At 46.5% G+C, this 20,080-nt stretch overlaps 1 protein-coding gene across 1 annotated transcript; it reads left to right on the top strand.

The window, feature by feature from the left end:
• Window positions 1-6,577: 6,577 nt before the first annotated feature.
• On the top strand, window positions 6,578-8,365 carry LOC146758573 (inositol 1,4,5-trisphosphate receptor-interacting protein-like 1). The gene is made up of 2 exons (XM_085514506.1): window positions 6,578-7,147; window positions 7,184-8,365. The coding sequence occupies exons 1-2, from the start codon at window positions 6,578-6,580 to the stop codon at window positions 8,345-8,347; spliced, it is 1,734 nt and encodes a 577-aa protein (XP_085370632.1). The 3' UTR covers window positions 8,348-8,365.
• The last annotated feature ends 11,715 nt before the right edge of the window (window positions 8,366-20,080 follow it).

Raw genomic sequence — 20,080 nt, 5'->3', positions numbered from 1 at the left:
CCCTTCTCTTGTTTTGGCTGCAAGCTCACATCCTGTGAGCAATAAGACTCTGAGACCTATTTAGGAGGCCAGAGGTGGCTGTTTCCTTGTGGCAGTCAGTGTCACGTTGGAGAGAGCTTACCAGTGGAAGATCCGGCCTGTGACCAAATGACTCCATCTTGGTATGGGAGATCTGGGGATGGAACCATTGTATCTTGTGAAGGCAAGATGCAAACAGATGCTTCCCTGCTCCCTCTGACGACCATCTCTACTGAAGATCAACATCTGAACTACGAGTCATGCTGGAAACCCAGTGGTGACTAATTCTCTCTTGCTTTCTACAAAGACTCTTTGCTTTTATTTCCTATCTCTTTTCTATCACCCGACTTCCCTTCCCCATTTCCCTAAACAACAACAACTTTTAATAAACTCTTATAAACTATATATCCTGTTGTGTCACAATCTCGCCGTCGTGTGTACGTATATTGAAAGAATATAGAGGCCACTAAGATGGTCAGGGTGCTGGAGCAGCTCTCCTGTGAGAAATGGTTGAGGGAACTGGGCTTGTTTAGCTTAGAGAAGGCTCTGGGGAGATCTCGTTGTGGCCTTGCAGTACTTGAAGGGAGCGTATACAGAGGAGGAATTGCTGTGTCACGGTGTTATCTAGATCAATCTATGTCTGTGACGGGGAGGGGCAGTAGGCTCCTGTTCCCCCTGGCTCCCAGCGTATAGGAAGGGAAAATAAGAAAGGGGTAGGGAGATGGGAGCTGGACTCAAGGAAACAAACAGAGAAGTGGCAACGATCTAAGGAGGAAAACTTACTATTTTACTAATTACAATCTAATGGAAATTGAGGCTAATAAGCCAAGTAAAATAAAAGGGAAAGAGAGAGAGAGGTTTTCCGAAGACCGAGAAGCCTACTTTGAAACTGAAGGTGCCACGGCTTGGAAGCACACCCAGACTCGCTACCAGGCAGTTTGAGAGAGAGACAGCATCACTTCCGTGATGTGTTTCCCTCTCTGACTGTGAGACCCTCTGGGACATGTAGTTGTTCTCTGTGCTCTATATGATGTTATGATGTGGAATACCAATAGAAAAATGTACAAAACCATGACATTGTGAGGGTGGGCAGTGATAGGACAAGGGGGAATGGCTTTAAATTCAGACAGGGAAAGTTTAGGTTGGATCTTAGGAGGAAGTTTTTCACCCAGAGGGTGGTGACGCACTGGAACGGGTTGCCCAAGGAGGCTGTGGATGCCCCATCCCTGCAGGCATTCAAGGCCAGGCTGGATGTGGCTCTGGGCAGCCTGGGCTTCTGGTTGGTGACCCTGCACACAGCAGGGGGTTGGGACTGGATGAGCACTGTGGACCTTTGCAACCCCGGCCATTTCATGATTGTATGATGGGTGACATAAATCGCTGTCTGATTATTGTTGCAATATGCTTCTTTTCATGTGCTCTTAACCAAATACTGCTGGTGTTGCCCTGGGTGTCCTGTTTGGGGTCGTATCCTGGTAGATGCTTTACGAATACAAATGGTGCATAAAGGCCTGTATAGTTCATTAGGACCAGATCTCATGTCCATCGATAGCAGTATTATATAGAAATAATATACCTTTACATATATAAAAATGATAGACCTTTCAGAAGGGTATATAAATGCAGCACAGTGGACAAACATATATTACTCTGTCCACCTGTTTGACAAAAATGTATATATTATTTTATACCCTGAAGCAGGGGTTTTAATATTCCTTCAACAATATTTTGATATAATCATCAGTGACTATAACTGCTCTGCTCTGGATCTTCTTGTCATCTTTCTAAATGTCTGCTCCATTTTTTCATCATGTTGGACCAAAAATATAGCGTGGTGATGAACTACACAGGTCTGTTTTGTGCTGTAGATGCTTAGCCCTGGAAGTTTATCAGTAAATAAGAGAGATGAAAAATCCACTTTAGAGAGAGGATTAGGTAAAAAATTCAGCTTCTTGAAAGTAATCTGAGAGGTACTACTGACGTATTCGCCAATTAACCTGACTTATCCCAGGACTTCAACTGTCCTGGGGAGAGAGACACAAACATGGATGCCATCATGTCTTCTCTCAATATATTGCTCTGTCACACACCTTATATGCCATCCTAAATCCTGCGCAGACACGTACACCCGCTACGCAAAACCCAATGCACGCAAGAGAACCTATACACACACCTACCTAAACCCGCAGCCCACTAACTCTTAACCTACAGGCCTAACTCAGCTATTCTAGAACACTCCATCTACTCAGAACTACTGTATGCACTCATAAATCCTCACAAAGACAACTTAGCACCCCAACATACTACAGAACTCTGTGATCAGTGGGAGGTTGGCACAGGTTTGCTGTTAAAAATGGCACTTTCTGCCCTTCTGTGTCCATGGGCTCCTGAAGGATTTGTAAATCCTTGTGCTAAAGGTGGATGAGGCTTGCACATCTCCTGCCACCTGATTATTACCTGTGCAGATGGAACATATCTCTGGGTTCTGCCTGCAGGTAGCAAGGACAGAGCAATCCCACATGGACAGGGACTTGCCAAGGTATAGCTGAAAGCAGGTGGTAGATAAGATGAATTGCCTTCCAGCAATTTGCAACCAGAACGAGGAGAAATTTCATATGATAGTGAGCTGCAGTTCCTCCTATCAAACCTGACCTGGTGCTAAGCCTTCTAACAGCTATTGTCTCGGACCATTTAGAAGAGAGAGTCCCATTCAGCATTTCCTGTCCCTGCTGTTACCTGGAGGTTTTTTGCTGTGCTCTCACTGCTCCTTTCCATGCTGATCTTTGGGATGCTGCATTGCTGTAGCATCACTGAGGAGCAGTTAGAGAATCACAGAATCATCATCATAGACTCATAGGATGGCTGGGGCTGAACAGTACCACAATGATCATCTAATTCCATCGCTGGTGGCACCGCAAAGATGAAAGGAAGAGGCTTTGTGTTATAGGAGCATTGCCATGCAGTGCTGATTGCCTATAGGGTTTCAAGCAAGGAAACACCAAAATAATAGATCAGAGCACCCATGATTTTGTGTTGTGTTCACGACAGTATTTGGCCCCTTATTTGCTATGGTGAGTTTCATTTGCTGGAAACCTTCATCTCTCTTTTAAATGATCATTCTTTGGTTTGAATCAAGCTTTAAATGGGAGTCAGTGAATGCGCTCCTGGATTTCTGTATGTGTTTGCCCGGTGGGATAGGTTGTAGTTAAGTGAAATGCATGGTGTAAGCAAAGAGAAATTGCTGTATGCAAACCATAATTTTTGCGTACTTACTGTTTGGAGTGCTGATGAAAGGGATGTATCACAGCATTTTTATCATGTCGGCTGCTCTCCCTGTCTCACTGCCTGAAGGGTGGCAAAGGGCCCCTTTCATCTTGAGGATTATGAGGCCATCATGGTAAACAGCAACACCTGGTTGGGTTGACCTTGTTGGAGCTTTCATCTTTTGTTCGAAGTTTTGAAGTGTTCCTTGTGGTTCTTTTGTTCCCCGAGTCATGACTTGATGTTTAGCGAGATCAGGGAGGAGCAGCTTCTTGCTGGAGTCATTAATGTGGATGGGGAGGGGAGAAGACAGTGGCCAGCTGAGTGCTTCCAGAGTCCCAAGGTTGGGGATGGCCCTACAGGTTTGGAGCTCAGTTCTGGCTGCACAGAGGGTGCCTGGATCTCTGCTTCTGCTGCTTTCACCCCAACAAATGCTCCTTAAGAATGAAATGCAACATGCCGCTTGGCTTCATACCTCTTAATCCCAGAACAGGAGTCCATCCACAAGCGGATGAGAGAAACTGACAACAAAGGACTTAGCAAAGAGACACTGACAGAGTCAGTGGGCAGTGCTGCCAGTTTCTGCCTGCACTTGTAACCAACCACCCAGCCTTGCCACCATCACACTGGCTTCCTGAGCTCATTCATTTACTCTGGGGGGTGCCTGCAGGGCCTGGAGCGTGCAGGAGTGGAACGGGAGGCTGTCCATGAGGCACTGTGCTCGGGGGGATTTCCCTGGCTGGACCATTGCATGTTCTCTGCCTTGCAGCCTCTGAATGCAGACAGAGCCGGATCCTGGTGGGCGAATGCCAAAGAAATCTCTTAGTTGGTAGCCGAGTCTCATACTTGCCTTTATGATATTCTTTTAACATCAAAGTAAGATTCATATATAAAGCAGAGCACCCAAGAATATATCTCTAGTAATGGTGACAGTGAAATGTCATTTTTGGATGGAATGTTTTTATTTCCCTTCCTTTTTAGTCTCACCTTTTTTAGTTTTCTATCCACTGATTTTGCCCAGAATTTCCAGCCTGTGGAAATATATTCCCGTGTTTATTTAGCACTGCTGCTTTTCCTGCGCTAGCAGTATGGATTTAGACATTGGCTCATCCTTTATGCAGTTCAGAGAATGACTTCAGGAAAAGTCCTAATCCAGCAAAGGTGGATTCTTCAATAAGGAAAAATACAGCTCAGATTGCAAGAATAAAGATGGAATGGGTCTTTGCTGTGTTCTGCCTCTTCCAAGCATGTAAGATTTTTCACTCAGGGGTGGTGACCCCAGCACTTGCTCTTGTTGAACCTCATCCCATTGGCCCCAGCCTATTGATCAGCCTGTCCTGGTCTCTCTGTGGGGCCTGTTTACCCTAAGGCAGATCAGCACTTCCTAACAACTTGCTGTCATGTGCAAAATTATTGAGGGTGCACTGGATAGATGCATAATGCAAGGGGCTTTGACTGGTTTGCCTACAGAGGAACCCACATTGGTGATTCTCTGAGCAGCAGCAGCAAAGCCTCACATGTGGAGGCTGACCAGATTGCAGAAGGGGAACAGGATACAAACAGTTTGAGGAGCTGCTTCACTGACATTTCCAACACTGTTTTGGTAAAGGCCTTCGCTAAGCACAGTGACCTGAGATAAGCACAGAGTCAAGTTTAACATGCCTGAGAGGAGGATCTGGAGAGGAGGATGTCAGAAGTGCTCCAGTGTTACCATGATGACTGGCTTCCCACTTGCCCCCCATTGTAGTTGCACTGCTTGGCACTGGAAGGCACCAGCCTGGAGCTCCGGCTGCAAGGCTCCGCCAAATGCAGGAAACAACAGACACCCAGAGACTGGTGAAGTACAGAAATCTGAATGCTGAATTCGGATTCAGGAAAGATTAGGTCCTGTTTCACTGGGTTACACAGCTTCTGTTGGTTAATAATATTTATTGATATCCTTGTTACCGGAAACAGAGAAGAAGAGCGATTATCTTCTGTGGAGAAACCTACACTAGGGAACCTGCTGTAGCAGGGGATTTGGTCTAGGGGATCTCGTGAGGTTCAAATGACTTCCAACCCTGTTGATCTGGGATCTCCCCTGGCTTCAGGAGGTGACTCTGGCCTTACCTCCCAGAAGTCAATACAGCCATGGCTGGGAGCCTTGTGCTGCAGGCAGCAAGGTATGCAGGTGAAGCACAGCTGGTCTGACAGCTGCCATCACGCTCCTGTCCTACAGGGCTGTCTCCTTACCTACCAGACCACTCTGTGCCTGCAGGGCTGCCTTGGTTCAACACCCACAGGCTCCCAGCCAAGCCTTTCTCTGTTGGCCTTTGAGAAATATTCCTGCCTCGTGCACATGTGATTTTGCAACATGGGGTAGACAGCAGTTGCTCCTGCTGTTTTCTCTACAGCATAAGCTCACCCAAAGGAGCCAGAGCCCATGCAGCTGAAGAGGCTGCTGCACATGTGGGCATCCTAATCATCATTGTTAGAGCCCCTTTGAGCTGCTTGGATCGAGCCATCTGGCCTTTTGCTCAGAGGACGTTCAGACCACCGGTGGCTGAGGGAGCAATCAGCAAAGGGCTGTGTGATGTCAGGTGCTGAGACTTTGACATGACCGGCACTGATCTTCAGCTTTGTTCCCTCTGTGGCATTTCAGCACTAAAATGAGTTTCTGCATATGCTGCAAATTCTTATGTTTCCTCAGGAGCAGTAGTTTTGATTTTCCTTTTCTGTCCAAATGATTTTCCAGGGACAGTGTGTTTGGAACATAACCTGTGGGGTGGCACATGAGGAGCACAGCATCCATGGGAAATACCACCCCATTTTATTTTAAAGAAAGGCCCGGGCAGCTCCCACCTGCTTAGTAAAGAGCGTCCCCAGGAGCTCTGTCCAGAGATATGCCTCCAAATTGAGGCAGTGCCGTGGCTCAGTGGCCATGTGCCCACCCTGGGCAGCTGAGAAGGGTGGAGTCGGGCAGCCCACTTGTGACATCAGCAGGAATGCATTGCATCACAACGCAGGGGATGGGTTTAGGGCCACAGGCAGGCAGCGCTGCTGCATTTTTGACCTGGGCCAATGGTGAGTGCAGCAGCAGGGGAAGGTCGGGCTGGACGAGGGATGTGGTGCAAACACCGGCCCCTGTGGGAGCACCACGGGCAGTGCTTGGAACTGTCCCTGCCAGCACTGGCCTCGGTCCCTGCTGCCACCCAGCTCCCTCGTACCCACTGCTCCTACCTGAGCACAGGGCCATGCGGCTCCTGGCCCCGCTCCCTCCCAGCCCCACTGAGCCCCTCTCTCCCATCTCTTGCAGATCATGGCTTTGGTGTTTGTTCTCGCATTGTTGGTGCGGGCGCTAAGTGTCAGTGTCAATACTGATGTGCTCATGCTCGAGAACGTGCAGCGGCGCGAGGTTGATCTGCAAAAGCACATGATACCTCCGCAGCACGAGATTGAGCAGAGGAATGAGCAGCAGAGCTGGGTGGACATGTCATCTCTGCTCTTTGCTCTGCTGGATTACTGGAAGATCTGGTTCAATGTGGGGCTGATTCTGTTGCTCCTTTGGAACATGGTGCAGTCCATACAAATGAGCCAGCATGATGAAAGCAGCAGTGAAAATGACAGCTCCAGTGGCGAGGAGGAGGCATCGGGGGCGGAGCAAGAGGAAGAGGAAGAGGTGGAAGAGGTTGAACAGGAGGAACATCAGGAGGAACAGGTGGAACAGCAGGTGCAGGAGGAAGAGGAACAGGTGGAACAGGAGGAACAGCAGGTGCAGGAGGAACAGGAACGGGTGCAGGAGGAACAGGTGGAACAGGAGGAACAGCAGGTGCAGGAGGAGCAGGTGGAACAGGGCGGACAGCAGGAGCAGGTAGAACAGCAGGAGCAGGTGGAATTGGTGGAAAAGGAGGAACAGGAAGAAGAGGAGGATGACGAGGAAGAAGACTTCAAAGATTCAGCACTGACAAAATTTCTCACAAGGCGTGCCCTGGAAAAGGTGGAAGGAAGGGCCACCAGGTGCCCTATAGTGGAGGAGCTGATGAACGAGCTCGTGCAGACCTTCAGATTCATCTGGTCCAACAGCTTCTTCCCGGTGCTGCAGCCCGCCATTGGGGTGGGCAGTGCCTTTGAAGGCTGGAGTCCCCGGGAGTGGGACAATGTGTACTGCCTGCTCGTGCCCATAGAGCCTCCCCCCGGGCACACCTTCCTCCTGGAGCTGGGAGATGAAGGGCACGGGCTGGCAAGGAACTCCCGCGTCCGCGTGGAGCTTCAGTGCATGTGCCAAAGGGAGAAGCAGCTGGGGAATGTGCTGTGCTTCCTCCACCACCATGAGGAAGAGCTGAGCCAAAATCAGGACCCCAGCCTGCTACAGACTCTCTGCACTGACTCCTACCTGGATGTGGAGAGAACTGTCACCTGGTTCACCGCACAGGTGGCAGCAATCTGGAAGACCACCCACCACGCGCACGCCTACAGCCTGAAGGTGCTGCCTTCCAGACGCTCCTGCAAGCTCCAGCTGACAGAAGCCTCCAGCGGGGAAAAAGTCCTCGTCGAGCTGCTGTTCGGGGTGCAGCAAGAATACTCGGACATCTACCTGACCAGCCAGAACACAGACACCGGCTTTACGCCCAGCACAACATGGCCACAGAGCTGTGCTGTGGCAGAAAAGAAGTTCTTCCAGCACACGGCCAGGAGTACCGGACAGGACAGCTCCCACCTGCACTGCCTGACGTTGCTTGCCAGCATCTTAGTGGGCATGGGCTTTTCCACCTATGTCATCAAGACTCTTGTCCTCCACACTTTGGCCATCATCCCTTTGAAGAAGTGGCGCAGGAAGTATTTCCTGAATCGGATGGAGAATCTCCTGCGGTACCTGCGCTTCTGCCTGGATGAGAAATGCCTGAACCACTTCTTCCTTGGCAGCAAGTCGGTGCACAGCACGATTGTCCTGCCGCAGTCCTTCCGATCCGCCAAGCCGCTCAACCTCTTCCAGCACCTGGAGGAGGACCCGGACGCCCACTCCATAGCGCTGCGTGAGTTCAGGGAGCTGAGAGATCGCTACATCAGACTGCTGCTGTTCGGACGCTGAGAGAGACCTTTGTCCGAACCCTTCTCTTGTTTTGGCTGCAAGCTCACATCCTGTGAGCAATAAGACTCTGAGACCTATTTAGGAGGCCAGAGGTGGCTGTTTCCTTGTGGCAGTCAGTGTCACGTTGGAGAGAGCTTACCAGTGGAAGATCCGGCCTGTGACCAAATGACTCCATCTTGGTATGGGAGATCTGGGGATGGAACCATTGTATCTTGTGAAGGCAAGATGCAAACAGATGCTTCCCTGCTCCCTCTGACGACCATCTCTACTGAAGATCAACATCTGAACTACGAGTCATGCTGGAAACCCAGTGGTGACTAATTCTCTCTTGCTTTCTACAAAGACTCTTTGCTTTTATTTCCTATCTCTTTTCTATCACCCGACTTCCCTTCCCCATTTCCCTAAACAACAACAACTTTTAATAAACTCTTATAAACTATATATCCTGTTGTGTCACAATCTCGCCGTCGTGTGTACGTATATTGAAAGAATATAGAGGCCACTAAGATGGTCGGGGTGCTGGAGCAGCTCTCCTGTGAGAAATGGTTGAGGGAACTGGGCTTGTTTAGCTTAGAGAAGGCTCTGGGGAGATCTCGTTGTGGCCTTGCAGTACTTGAAGGGAGCGTATACAGAGGAGGAATTGCTGTGTCACGGTGTTATCTAGATCAATCTATGTCTGTGACGGGGAGGGGCAGTAGGCTCCTGTTCCCCCTGGCTCCCAGCGCATAGGAAGGGAAAATAAGAAAGGGGTAGGGAGATGGGAGCTGGACTCAAGGAAACAAACAGAGAAGTGGCAACGATCTAAGGAGGAAAACTTATTATTTTACTAATTACAATCTAATGGAAATTGAGGCTAATAAGCCAAGTAAAATAAAAGGGAAAGAGAGAGAGAGGTTTTCCGAAGACCGAGAAGCCTACTTTGAAACTGAAGGTGCCACGGCTTGGAAGCACACCCAGACTCGCTACCAGGCAGTTTGAGAGAGAGACAGCATCACTTCCGTGATGTGTTTCCCTCTCTGACTGTGAGACCCTCTGGGACATGTAGTTGTTCTCTGTGCTCTATATGATGTTATGATGTGGAATACCAATAGAAAAATGTACAAAACCATGACATTGTGAGGGTGGGCAGTGATAGGACAAGGGGGAATGGCTTTAAATTCAGACAGGGAAAGTTTAGGTTGGATCTTAGGAGGAAGTTTTTCACCCAGAGGGTGGTGACGCACTGGAACGGGTTGCCCAAGGAGGCTGTGGATGCCCCATCCCTGCAGGCATTCAAGGCCAGGCTGGATGTGGCTCTGGGCAGCCTGGGCTTCTGGTTGGTGACCCTGCACACAGCAGGGGGTTGGGACTGGATGAGCACTGTGGACCTTTGCAACCCCGGCCATTTCATGATTGTATGATGGGTGACATAAATTGCTGTCTGATTATTGTTGCAATATGCTTCTTTTCATGTGCTCTTAACCAAATACTGCTGGTGTTGCCCTGGGTGTCCTGTTTGGGGTCGTATCCTGGTAGATGCTTTACGAATACAAATGGTGCATAAAGGCCTGTATAGTTCATTAGGACCAGATCTCATGTCCATCGATAGCAGTATTATATAGAAATAATATACCTTTACATATATAAAAATGATAGACCTTTCAGAAGGGTATATAAATGCAGCACAGTGGACAAACATATATTACTCTGTCCACCTGTTTGACAAAAATGTATATATTATTTTATACCCTGAAGCAGGGGTTTTAATATTCCTTCAACAATATTTTGATATAATCATCAGTGACTATAACTGCTCTGCTCTGGATCTTCTTGTCATCTTTCTAAATGTCTGCTCCATTTTTTCATCATGTTGGACCAAAAATATAGCGTGGTGATGAACTACACAGGTCTGTTTTGTGCTGTAGATGCTTAGCCCTGGAAGTTTATCAGTAAATAAGAGAGATGAAAAATCCACTTTAGAGAGAGGATTAGGTAAAAAATTCAGCTTCTTGAAAGTAATCTGAGAGGTACTACTGACGTATTCGCCAATTAACCTGACTTATCCCAGGACTTCAACTGTCCTGGGGAGAGAGACACAAACATGGATGCCATCATGTCTTCTCTCAATATATTGCTCTGTCACACACCTTATATGCCATCCTAAATCCTGCGCAGACACGTACACCCGCTACGCAAAACCCAATGCACGCAAGAGAACCTATACACACACCTACCTAAACCCGCAGCCCACTAACTCTTAACCTACAGGCCTAACTCAGCTATTCTAGAACACTCCATCTACTCAGAACTACTGTATGCACTCATAAATCCTCGCAAAGACAACTTAGCACCCCAACATACTACAGAACTCTGTGATCAGTGGGAGGTTGGCACAGGTTTGCTGTTAAAAATGGCACTTTCTGCCCTTCTGTGTCCATGGGCTCCTGAAGGATTTGTAAATCCTTGTGCTAAAGGTGGATGAGGCTTGCACATCTCCTGCCACCTGATTATTACCTGTGCAGATGGAACATATCTCTGGGTTCTGCCTGCAGGTAGCAAGGACAGAGCAATCCCACATGGACAGGGACTTGCCAAGGTATAGCTGAAAGCAGGTGGTAGATAAGATGAATTGCCTTCCAGCAATTTGCAACCAGAACGAGGAGAAATTTCATATGATAGTGAGCTGCAGTTCCTCCTATCAAACCTGACCTGGTGCTAAGCCTTCTAACAGCTATTGTCTCGGACCATTTAGAAGAGAGAGTCCCATTCAGCATTTCCTGTCCCTGCTGTTACCTGGAGGTTTTTTGCTGTGCTCTCACTGCTCCTTTCCATGCTGATCTTTGGGATGCTGCATTGCTGTAGCATCACTGAGGAGCAGTTAGAGAATCACAGAATCATCATCATAGACTCATAGGATGGCTGGGGCTGAACAGTACCACAATGATCATCTAATTCCATCGCTGGTGGCACCGCAAAGATGAAAGGAAGAGGCTTTGTGTTATAGGAGCATTGCCATGCAGTGCTGATTGCCTATAGGGTTTCAAGCAAGGAAACACCAAAATAATAGATCAGAGCACCCATGATTTTGTGTTGTGTTCACGACAGTATTTGGCCCCTTATTTGCTATGGTGAGTTTCATTTGCTGGAAACCTTCATCTCTCTTTTAAATGATCATTCTTTGGTTTGAATCAAGCTTTAAATGGGAGTCAGTGAATGCGCTCCTGGATTTCTGTATGTGTTTGCCCGGTGGGATAGGTTGTAGTTAAGTGAAATGCATGGTGTAAGCAAAGAGAAATTGCTGTATGCAAACCATAATTTTTGCGTACTTACTGTTTGGAGTGCTGATGAAAGGGATGTATCACAGCATTTTTATCATGTCGGCTGCTCTCCCTGTCTCACTGCCTGAAGGGTGGCAAAGGGCCCCTTTCATCTTGAGGATTATGAGGCCATCATGGTAAACAGCAACACCTGGTTGGGTTGACCTTGTTGGAGCTTTCATCTTTTGTTCGAAGTTTTGAAGTGTTCCTTGTGGTTCTTTTGTTCCCCGAGTCATGACTTGATGTTTAGCGAGATCAGGGAGGAGCAGCTTCTTGCTGGAGTCATTAATGTGGATGGGGAGGGGAGAAGACAGTGGCCAGCTGAGTGCTTCCAGAGTCCCAAGGTTGGGGATGGCCCTACAGGTTTGGAGCTCAGTTCTGGCTGCACAGAGGGTGCCTGGATCTCTGCTTCTGCTGCTTTCACCCCAACAAATGCTCCTTAAGAATGAAATGCAACATGCCGCTTGGCTTCATACCTCTTAATCCCAGAACAGGAGTCCATCCACAAGCGGATGAGAGAAACTGACAACAAAGGACTTAGCAAAGAGACACTGACAGAGTCAGTGGGCAGTGCTGCCAGTTTCTGCCTGCACTTGTAACCAACCACCCAGCCTTGCCACCATCACACTGGCTTCCTGAGCTCATTCATTTACTCTGGGGGGTGCCTGCAGGGCCTGGAGCGTGCAGGAGTGGAACGGGAGGCTGTCCATGAGGCACTGTGCTCGGGGGGATTTCCCTGGCTGGACCATTGCATGTTCTCTGCCTTGCAGCCTCTGAATGCAGACAGAGCCGGATCCTGGTGGGCGAATGCCAAAGAAATCTCTTAGTTGGTAGCCGAGTCTCATACTTGCCTTTATGATATTCTTTTAACATCAAAGTAAGATTCATATATAAAGCAGAGCACCCAAGAATATATCTCTAGTAATGGTGACAGTGAAATGTCATTTTTGGATGGAATGTTTTTATTTCCCTTCCTTTTTAGTCTCACCTTTTTTAGTTTTCTATCCACTGATTTTGCCCAGAATTTCCAGCCTGTGGAAATATATTCCCGTGTTTATTTAGCACTGCTGCTTTTCCTGTGCTAGCAGTATGGATTTAGACATTGGCTCATCCTTTATGCAGTTCAGAGAATGACTTCAGGAAAAGTCCTAATCCAGCAAAGGTGGATTCTTCAATAAGGAAAAATACAGCTCAGATTGCAAGAATAAAGATGGAATGGGTCTTTGCTGTGTTCTGCCTCTTCCAAGCATGTAAGATTTTTCACTCAGGGGTGGTGACCCCAGCACTTGCTCTTGTTGAACCTCATCCCATTGGCCCCAGCCTATTGATCAGCCTGTCCTGGTCTCTCTGTGGGGCCTGTTTACCCTAAGGCAGATCAGCACTTCCTAACAACTTGCTGTCATGTGCAAAATTATTGAGGGTGCACTGGATAGATGCATAATGCAAGGGGCTTTGACTGGTTTGCCTACAGAGGAACCCACATTGGTGATTCTCTGAGCAGCAGCAGCAAAGCCTCACATGTGGAGGCTGACCAGATTGCAGAAGGGGAACAGGATACAAACAGTTTGAGGAGCTGCTTCACTGACATTTCCAACACTGTTTTGGTAAAGGCCTTCGCTAAGCACAGTGACCTGAGATAAGCACAGAGTCAAGTTTAACATGCCTGAGAGGAGGATCTGGAGAGGAGGATGTCAGAAGTGCTCCAGTGTTACCATGATGACTGGCTTCCCACTTGCCCCCCATTGTAGTTGCACTGCTTGGCACTGGAAGGCACCAGCCTGGAGCTCCGGCTGCAAGGCTCCGCCAAATGCAGGAAACAACAGACACCCAGAGACTGGTGAAGGGTCCTAAACCAACAGGCGGTACCACCCTCATTTGTAAATACAAGTCACCAAGCCCTGGCTTAGATGAGCCAGGATCCTGTTCACAGGACTACAGACTTCTATGGAATAGCCATGTTCTTCTTTCTTTTTTTCTTCCTATTATAAATTTTGCAAACAGATCACTTAACCCAGAGCAGAACAAAACCACGTGTAATTAGCTGTGAAGTAAGTGACACCATTCAATTCATGAGAATTTTGTTTTCTGCTTGCTCAGAAGCACAGCACTCAGCACAGGATATGATCTGCAGTAAGAAAGGAACACATCTGACACATTGGAGTCCTACTGGGATTTGGCAGTTTATTTCCATGAGCTGATTGTCAACAGTGGGGGAATTAATGACCACGTTATAAGCAGTGTGCATCTGCACACAAGCACTTACGTTTGGCATGTATAGTGTCACACGTGCAATGAAATTAATTACAGAATTATGTGCAATTATGGTTATAAGTGTAACACATTAAGCAGTCTCTTGCCAACTATTTAATGCACGTACTCTCAGTAAACTCATTTTTTTCAAGGATTCACAACTCTTTTCAAACATATACTTCAATTTAAGCAGTTCCTGGAGTTAAAGTGGTTGACTTGTGATTTATACTCTGCTGATGGGGACATTTTTTTTTTTTATTTTCATGTCCTTTTAAACTGCTTATTGTAAAGATTTCTCCCCATTGCAGTGTTTCTTGTGCCACTTCTTCTTACTCTGTTCCCTCATTTTTTAACTGACTTTCCCTTTGTATTGTCCTGTCATTATACGTACCCAGAACAAACAAGGTATGGAACAGTGTCTGCCATTGGTTTGTGTCTTACTGTATTGTGGTTAGGATGGAGTAATTAAGGTGAATAGACCCAGGGTTCCAACACCCCCCAGGGGCAGCCCCAGGTCCTGCAAGAGCAGCTCTGGCCCTGCTGCAGCCCTCACCATGCCACTCACGTCACACTCTCAAAGAGCAGCTGCAATTCCAAGGAGGGTTATTTCATTTGGCACAGAATCTTTTTTAAATGGGTAGCTTCCCAGACTTATGCTGAACAGCAACGAGCAAAATTAACTTGTAGAATTGTGTGTAGAATTATCATGACAAGTGTTCTAGCTGTATCAGCCAGCAACTACATCCCTAAGATGCAATCGTTATTTCATTTTTGTAAGCCCCTTCCCCATTTTCAGATGTCACAGAATGACAGAATTGTAGGGGTTGGAAGGGACCTGCAGAGCTCATCGAATCCAGCTCCCCTGCAAAGCAGGCACTCTACAGCAGGCTGTACAGGTAGGCATCCAGATGGGTCTTGAATATCTCCAGAGAATGAGACTCCACAACTCCCCTGGGCAGCCTGTTCCAGTGCTCCATCACCCTCACTGTGAAGAAGTTCCTTTGTATATTGGTGTGGAACTTCCTATGCTCCAGTTTGTGGCCATTTCCCCTTGTCCTGTCCACACAGACAAATGAAAAGATGGTGGCCATGTGCCTTTATCTCCCACACTTAAATGCTTATAAACATTAATCAGATCCCCTCTGAGTCTTCTTTTCTCAAGGCTGCACAGACCCAGGTCACCCATTTCCTCATAGGAGAGATGTTCCAGGCCCTTTATCATGTTTGTGGCCCTCAGCTGGACTCTTTCCAGACGATCCCTGTCTGTTTTGTACTGGCAGCCCAGAACTGGATACAGTACTCAAGAACCGGATACAGTACCATATACGTATTTTTTACTTCCATAACTCAACACAACCTTCTGTTTGGGAGACAAACAGCAACCTGTTTGTGATACACACCTGCAGCGTGTATCGGTGCTTTTGACTGAGTGAAAATTCATACATTCAAAATATGATTGCCAAGAATATAAAAGGGATCTTAGGCAGCTTCTCTTCCCAGAGTTTCATCACTGGCTGCTGAGCTCATAGACAGAGCTGTGTTTGACGGGGGCAGTGCCTGAGCACTTCACACAAAGTGGCCAAGGAGCAGTGCTGCATTTCTGCATGGCTGCATTTCTGCATGGCTGCATGGCTGCCTTCAGTGCTGCAGGAGCTGTCAGTGCTGGTTGTCTCCTGGCAGTTGGAGCCATTTGGGCTCCCCAGGAGTAATTTTGCAGAAAGCCTAAGAAAAGAGAAAAAGCAGTGTGTTTTTACAGACAGCCTTCTAGGGAGAACAAAGCGCTTCCCTTGATTTCTGCACATAATTTAGGGATAACTTAATTAGCTTCACTGAAGTCATGCTAATTTACCTTAGGTAAAAGTGATTCTCTTTCTCCTTTTGTGGAAAGGCAACAGTGTAAATTTCCTGATGTTAATTAAGACAGAAGCAGACTATACCTTCATGTATTCAGTGCAAAATAAGCAAGACTAGAACACAGCCCAAACTCCAGATTACAATCACTGGCATGGTCATCGTTTGGCACAGGCATCCGCAGCAGCTGGGATTTCTGCAGCTGGCTGATAGAACAGCATAAGGAGGAACGTGTTACAGAGGTGCTTGAGAACTGCGTGGGTTTCTTTCCATGAAAATATCAGAGATTTGGGAAAGCTTTTTTGAGGGGCAGGTGCTACAGAGAGCCACTGTGCCAGGACCGTGGGGAGCTGCGTGGTGGGGTCACCATAGGACATAGAAGGTTCCAAGTTGGAAGGGACCCACAGGGATCACACAGCACCACCCAGACCTGGTGTCAGAGTGGTGTCCCAACACTCCCTGAGCTCCGGCAGCTCGGGGCTGTGCCTGCTGCCCTGGAAGCTGTGCCATGCCCACCGCCCTCTGGGGCACAGCCTTTCCCTCACCCCCACCTGCCCTCCCCTGACATAGCTCCATGTGTTCCCTCAGACCCTGTGGCTGTCAGAGAGCAGAGCTCAGTGCTACCCCTCCACTCTCTGTGAGGAGCTGCAGGGTGCCATGAGGAGCTGTAGGGATGCCATGGGGAGCTTTAGGCTGCCATGGAGCTGCATTCTGACATGAGGAGCTGCTATGAGGGAGTCATAGGGCTGCCTTGAGGGATAACTAAACACAAAGACTACTAATACATTTCTGTTATTGTTTCATCTGAGGACCTCTATAAAACAGTGTAAGAGATTATTCTTTCACACCATTGTCTCAAAGTTTGCTGAGGACACAGATGGACAAGTCCTGGTCAAGGGTTGAGAAATCCTTTGTCTAAATCATAGAATCATAGAATTACCCAGGTTGGAAAAGATCTTGAAGATCAAGTCCAACAGCAGCCTAACAATAGCACCCTAACACTAACAACCCTTTGCTAAATCATATCCCTGAGCACCACATCCAAATGGCTCTTAAACACATCCAGGGATGGCGATTCAACCACCTCCCTGGGGAGCCTATTCCAGTATTTAACAACCTTTCTGTAAAGAAATGTTTCCTAATATCCAACCTAGGGACACATATGGACAAGTCCAGGCAAATCACAGTCAGAGTTGATGAAATATTTTGTCTGAAGATTTGCAGTCCAAGGGCAACGATAGAGAAAGAGATAAGCCACAGCTTAGTGGCTGGGAAGCAGTCTTTTCTCAAGGGAGATGCCATCTCGGGGGTTCTGCACATGGCTCTTACCCAAGTACCCAGGAATACCACATTGGCAGAAGAAGGATAAAAAAGGGACCAATAAACATGACATCAGGTGCTTCACAACATGATTCCTGCATGCTGATAGACTCTCCTGGGCCTGCTACCTGAAACTTGCCCCTTCCTCTTGGGCCTGCTCTGTCTCTACCTGCTTGCTGCCTAAGGCCGGCCACTCTGCTGCTGCTCTTCCCTGCACTTTTGCCTTGGGGCATTGCAATGGCATGCAACAGAACACTGCTAGGTCTTGGTGGTGACTATCCCTGCTTTATGCAATTTTTGCTTCTTTCCTATATTTCCTATTGCCCACTTTCCCTTCCCCATCACCCTAATTCATAATAGTTGCCAGTCCTCCCCTTCCCCATCTCCCTGATTAAGATTTGTAATAAGCTGGTTGGACCACCATTTGAACTCTTTGTTTCTTAATCTCATGTCAGGTATACATATATCAAAGAACCTCCTCTCCTTCCTATGAATTGGAGCAAGACAAACAGCTGTAATAAATAATGGTTTTCCTTATCAACATGTGTGGGATCGCAACCTTCCTTCCTTGCAATTACCCTAGAATAACGATTTTCTGCTAACTCCAAGTGGGCCTCAGCGTGAGTTCCTCAGATCTGAACTTTACTTGAGGATAATCAGGGTTGTTTAATTTCTGAGCAGCAGCTTCACTGAGGTAATTGATTTGTTCTTGAAATCGTGGTTTCAGGGAAATGCTCTTTGTAATTTCCTCAGCTGATATTTCATGTTGTGTAAAATTGCAGCTGTCACACTGCTTTGTATCACAATATGGTTTTCAATGGAAACATATCACCAGCTACAAGTGATTGTTGAAGGAAGTTTAAAAAAGGCACAGAGAAAAAGAACCCTGGAACTGTGTATTCTTTGAAAAGCTATAGAAAAATTCATGGCAAAATACACTGAAGTCTATGGACAGCAACTGTACTAATCGCAGTTCATGGAAGTAATATTTTTTTTGATGAATAATGTATGCAGAATGAAACTTATTCAGTACAGTTCATCCTTTAAACAATGCCTGCAAAGATATGACAAGCAGCTGGAGAGATCTTTGTGGTGTGTGTTAGCCATGAACACAAACTACCAGTAAGCTATTAGGGAAAGTGCAAATCGTCCTTTACCTTACAAAATCTGTGTATTACAGAAACACACAAAAGGCTTAACTGGAGCTCTGCTAGCCAAGCGATGGTACATATTTTCAACATCTATGCCCTTGTGTATTTTCAAAAAACTCCTAATTTGTAGCACTTAGAGACCAAGGCATGATGGGCAATGGGTGGAGTGAAGCAATGCTGCGTGAATGAGTATTGGCAGCTGGGTGAGAGGTGTAGAATGGGTATTTTATTCCTCTATCCAGTTGCCCTCTGGGATGCCAGGCCCTTGGCAGATGGACATGGAAGGACATAGAAGAGACAGAGGGCACAGCTGAAGTGAGGTACATTTTGAGCAGGCACAAGATGACGCTATTGGCGAGAGGATGGCCAGGCACTCTGCCGGAGACCAAGGAAGCTGTGGGTTCTCCATCCCCAGTCAGAGTCGGAGCTGGACTGGCCCAGGTCTGCAGTGGAAGCAAACCTCCAGGCTGGCCACATCTGAGCAGAGGACTGGAATTGCATTCTTCCAAAATTTGTCTAACATTTTTTTTGTGTGTGATTTGCTGTTCTTAAATATACGTATATATTACACATGTTATATAAACATTTAATTATTGTGTATTTGTATACTTAGAATATATCATAGAATCACAGAACAGTTGTCTGGAGGGACCTTTCAAGATCATGTAATTCCAGCCCCTCCAGAATTGATTGCCATGTGCATACTAAATATGTATACATCAGCTATGTAGTTGCTCGTTTCTCAAAGGACACCATGAGTATTGAACTGAAAATCTATCTGTAAAATGGAAGTATGATTGAAAACCACACCAAGATATTTTGAATCCAGTGATGTTTCTTATAATAGAACTAAAAGAAATCAGGCTTGCATGTCACCCACAATCTAACAAAATGTGTTTCTATCACATAATCTCTAATTCTAGGGTCTGACCAGTTTCATTTTATTATTTCAGCTTCTGCTTTTAGCTGTAATGTTTTAAAACTTCCATTGGAGATCTCTTGGTTTGCTTCATTTCACCTCATTCTATTCCTCAGTTTTAGACAGTGACTATAGCAAAGAATGTTTCTGATTTTCCTGAAAGTCGTCATTTACTCACAGTGATTTCTGACAAATGCTCTGTTGTACAGTTTCCTTTTTATGATAATTGCATGGAATGTGCATATCACCATTATTTCCTTTAAGCCATTTGGATGAAGATTTGCTTGTACATAGACAAAAGCTGTATACCTTGGCTTTCTGAGTTTTGGTTGCATTTATCTTGCTTTATTTTTCCATTTAAGGATTACTCCATGTTTAACCAGCATGGAAATAGCACAGAATTTGGAGGTTTATTAATATCTATAATACAGAGCATTTGTGTCTGTCTCATGCATTGAATAAGATGATAGAAATGGGAAAAGATAAATGACAGGATTTTACAACTGATGTAGCAGCTGTTTTTGTGATGGAAAGCAAAGCCATTTCAGTCACTCTTTAATATGATTGGGCGTAGCAAGGTTATGCACTTGAGGAAGAACTGACAGAGGGAGCACTCTTAATAAGGGACAACTGAATTGTTGTGTATGAAAGAAGTGTGAAGCAGAAAGAGAGCAGTGAGACTGAGCCAGAGGAAAGCCTGGAGCCTGAACCTGTTGAGCGTTAAATCCCCTTCCCAGGAATGTGACTCATTTGTAGCAATCCATGTTCCAAATCAAACCATCAGCAGACACATCTGCCTTAATCAGGGAGTATCTTTTCCAGACATTTTCTGCACTAATGGGACACATTTTCTGTTCATATTTTGATGGACAGAACAGTGCAAAAAACAGTCATCCTAAGTGAATATTTATTGTTGTATCTGACATTATTAAATGCCAAGCAGACA

Source organism: Coturnix japonica, chromosome 13 (genome assembly GCF_054131305.1).
Source record: "Coturnix japonica strain WE chromosome 13, WE-NBRP24, whole genome shotgun sequence".
Taxonomy (NCBI): Eukaryota; Metazoa; Chordata; class Aves; order Galliformes; family Phasianidae; genus Coturnix; species Coturnix japonica.
This window is presented reverse-complemented; position numbering and strand designations above follow the sequence as displayed.

Bases quoted from the DNA above. Each gene is read 5' to 3' on its own strand.
- LOC146758573 (XM_085514506.1), top strand. From the start codon at position 6,578: ATGGCTTTGGTGTTTGTTCTCGCATTGTTGGTGCGGGCGCTAAGTGTC. The intron at 7,148-7,183 runs GTGGAATTGGTG...CAGGAAGAAGAG, and splicing joins AGGTAGAACAGCAGGAGCAG to GAGGATGACGAGGAAGAAGA.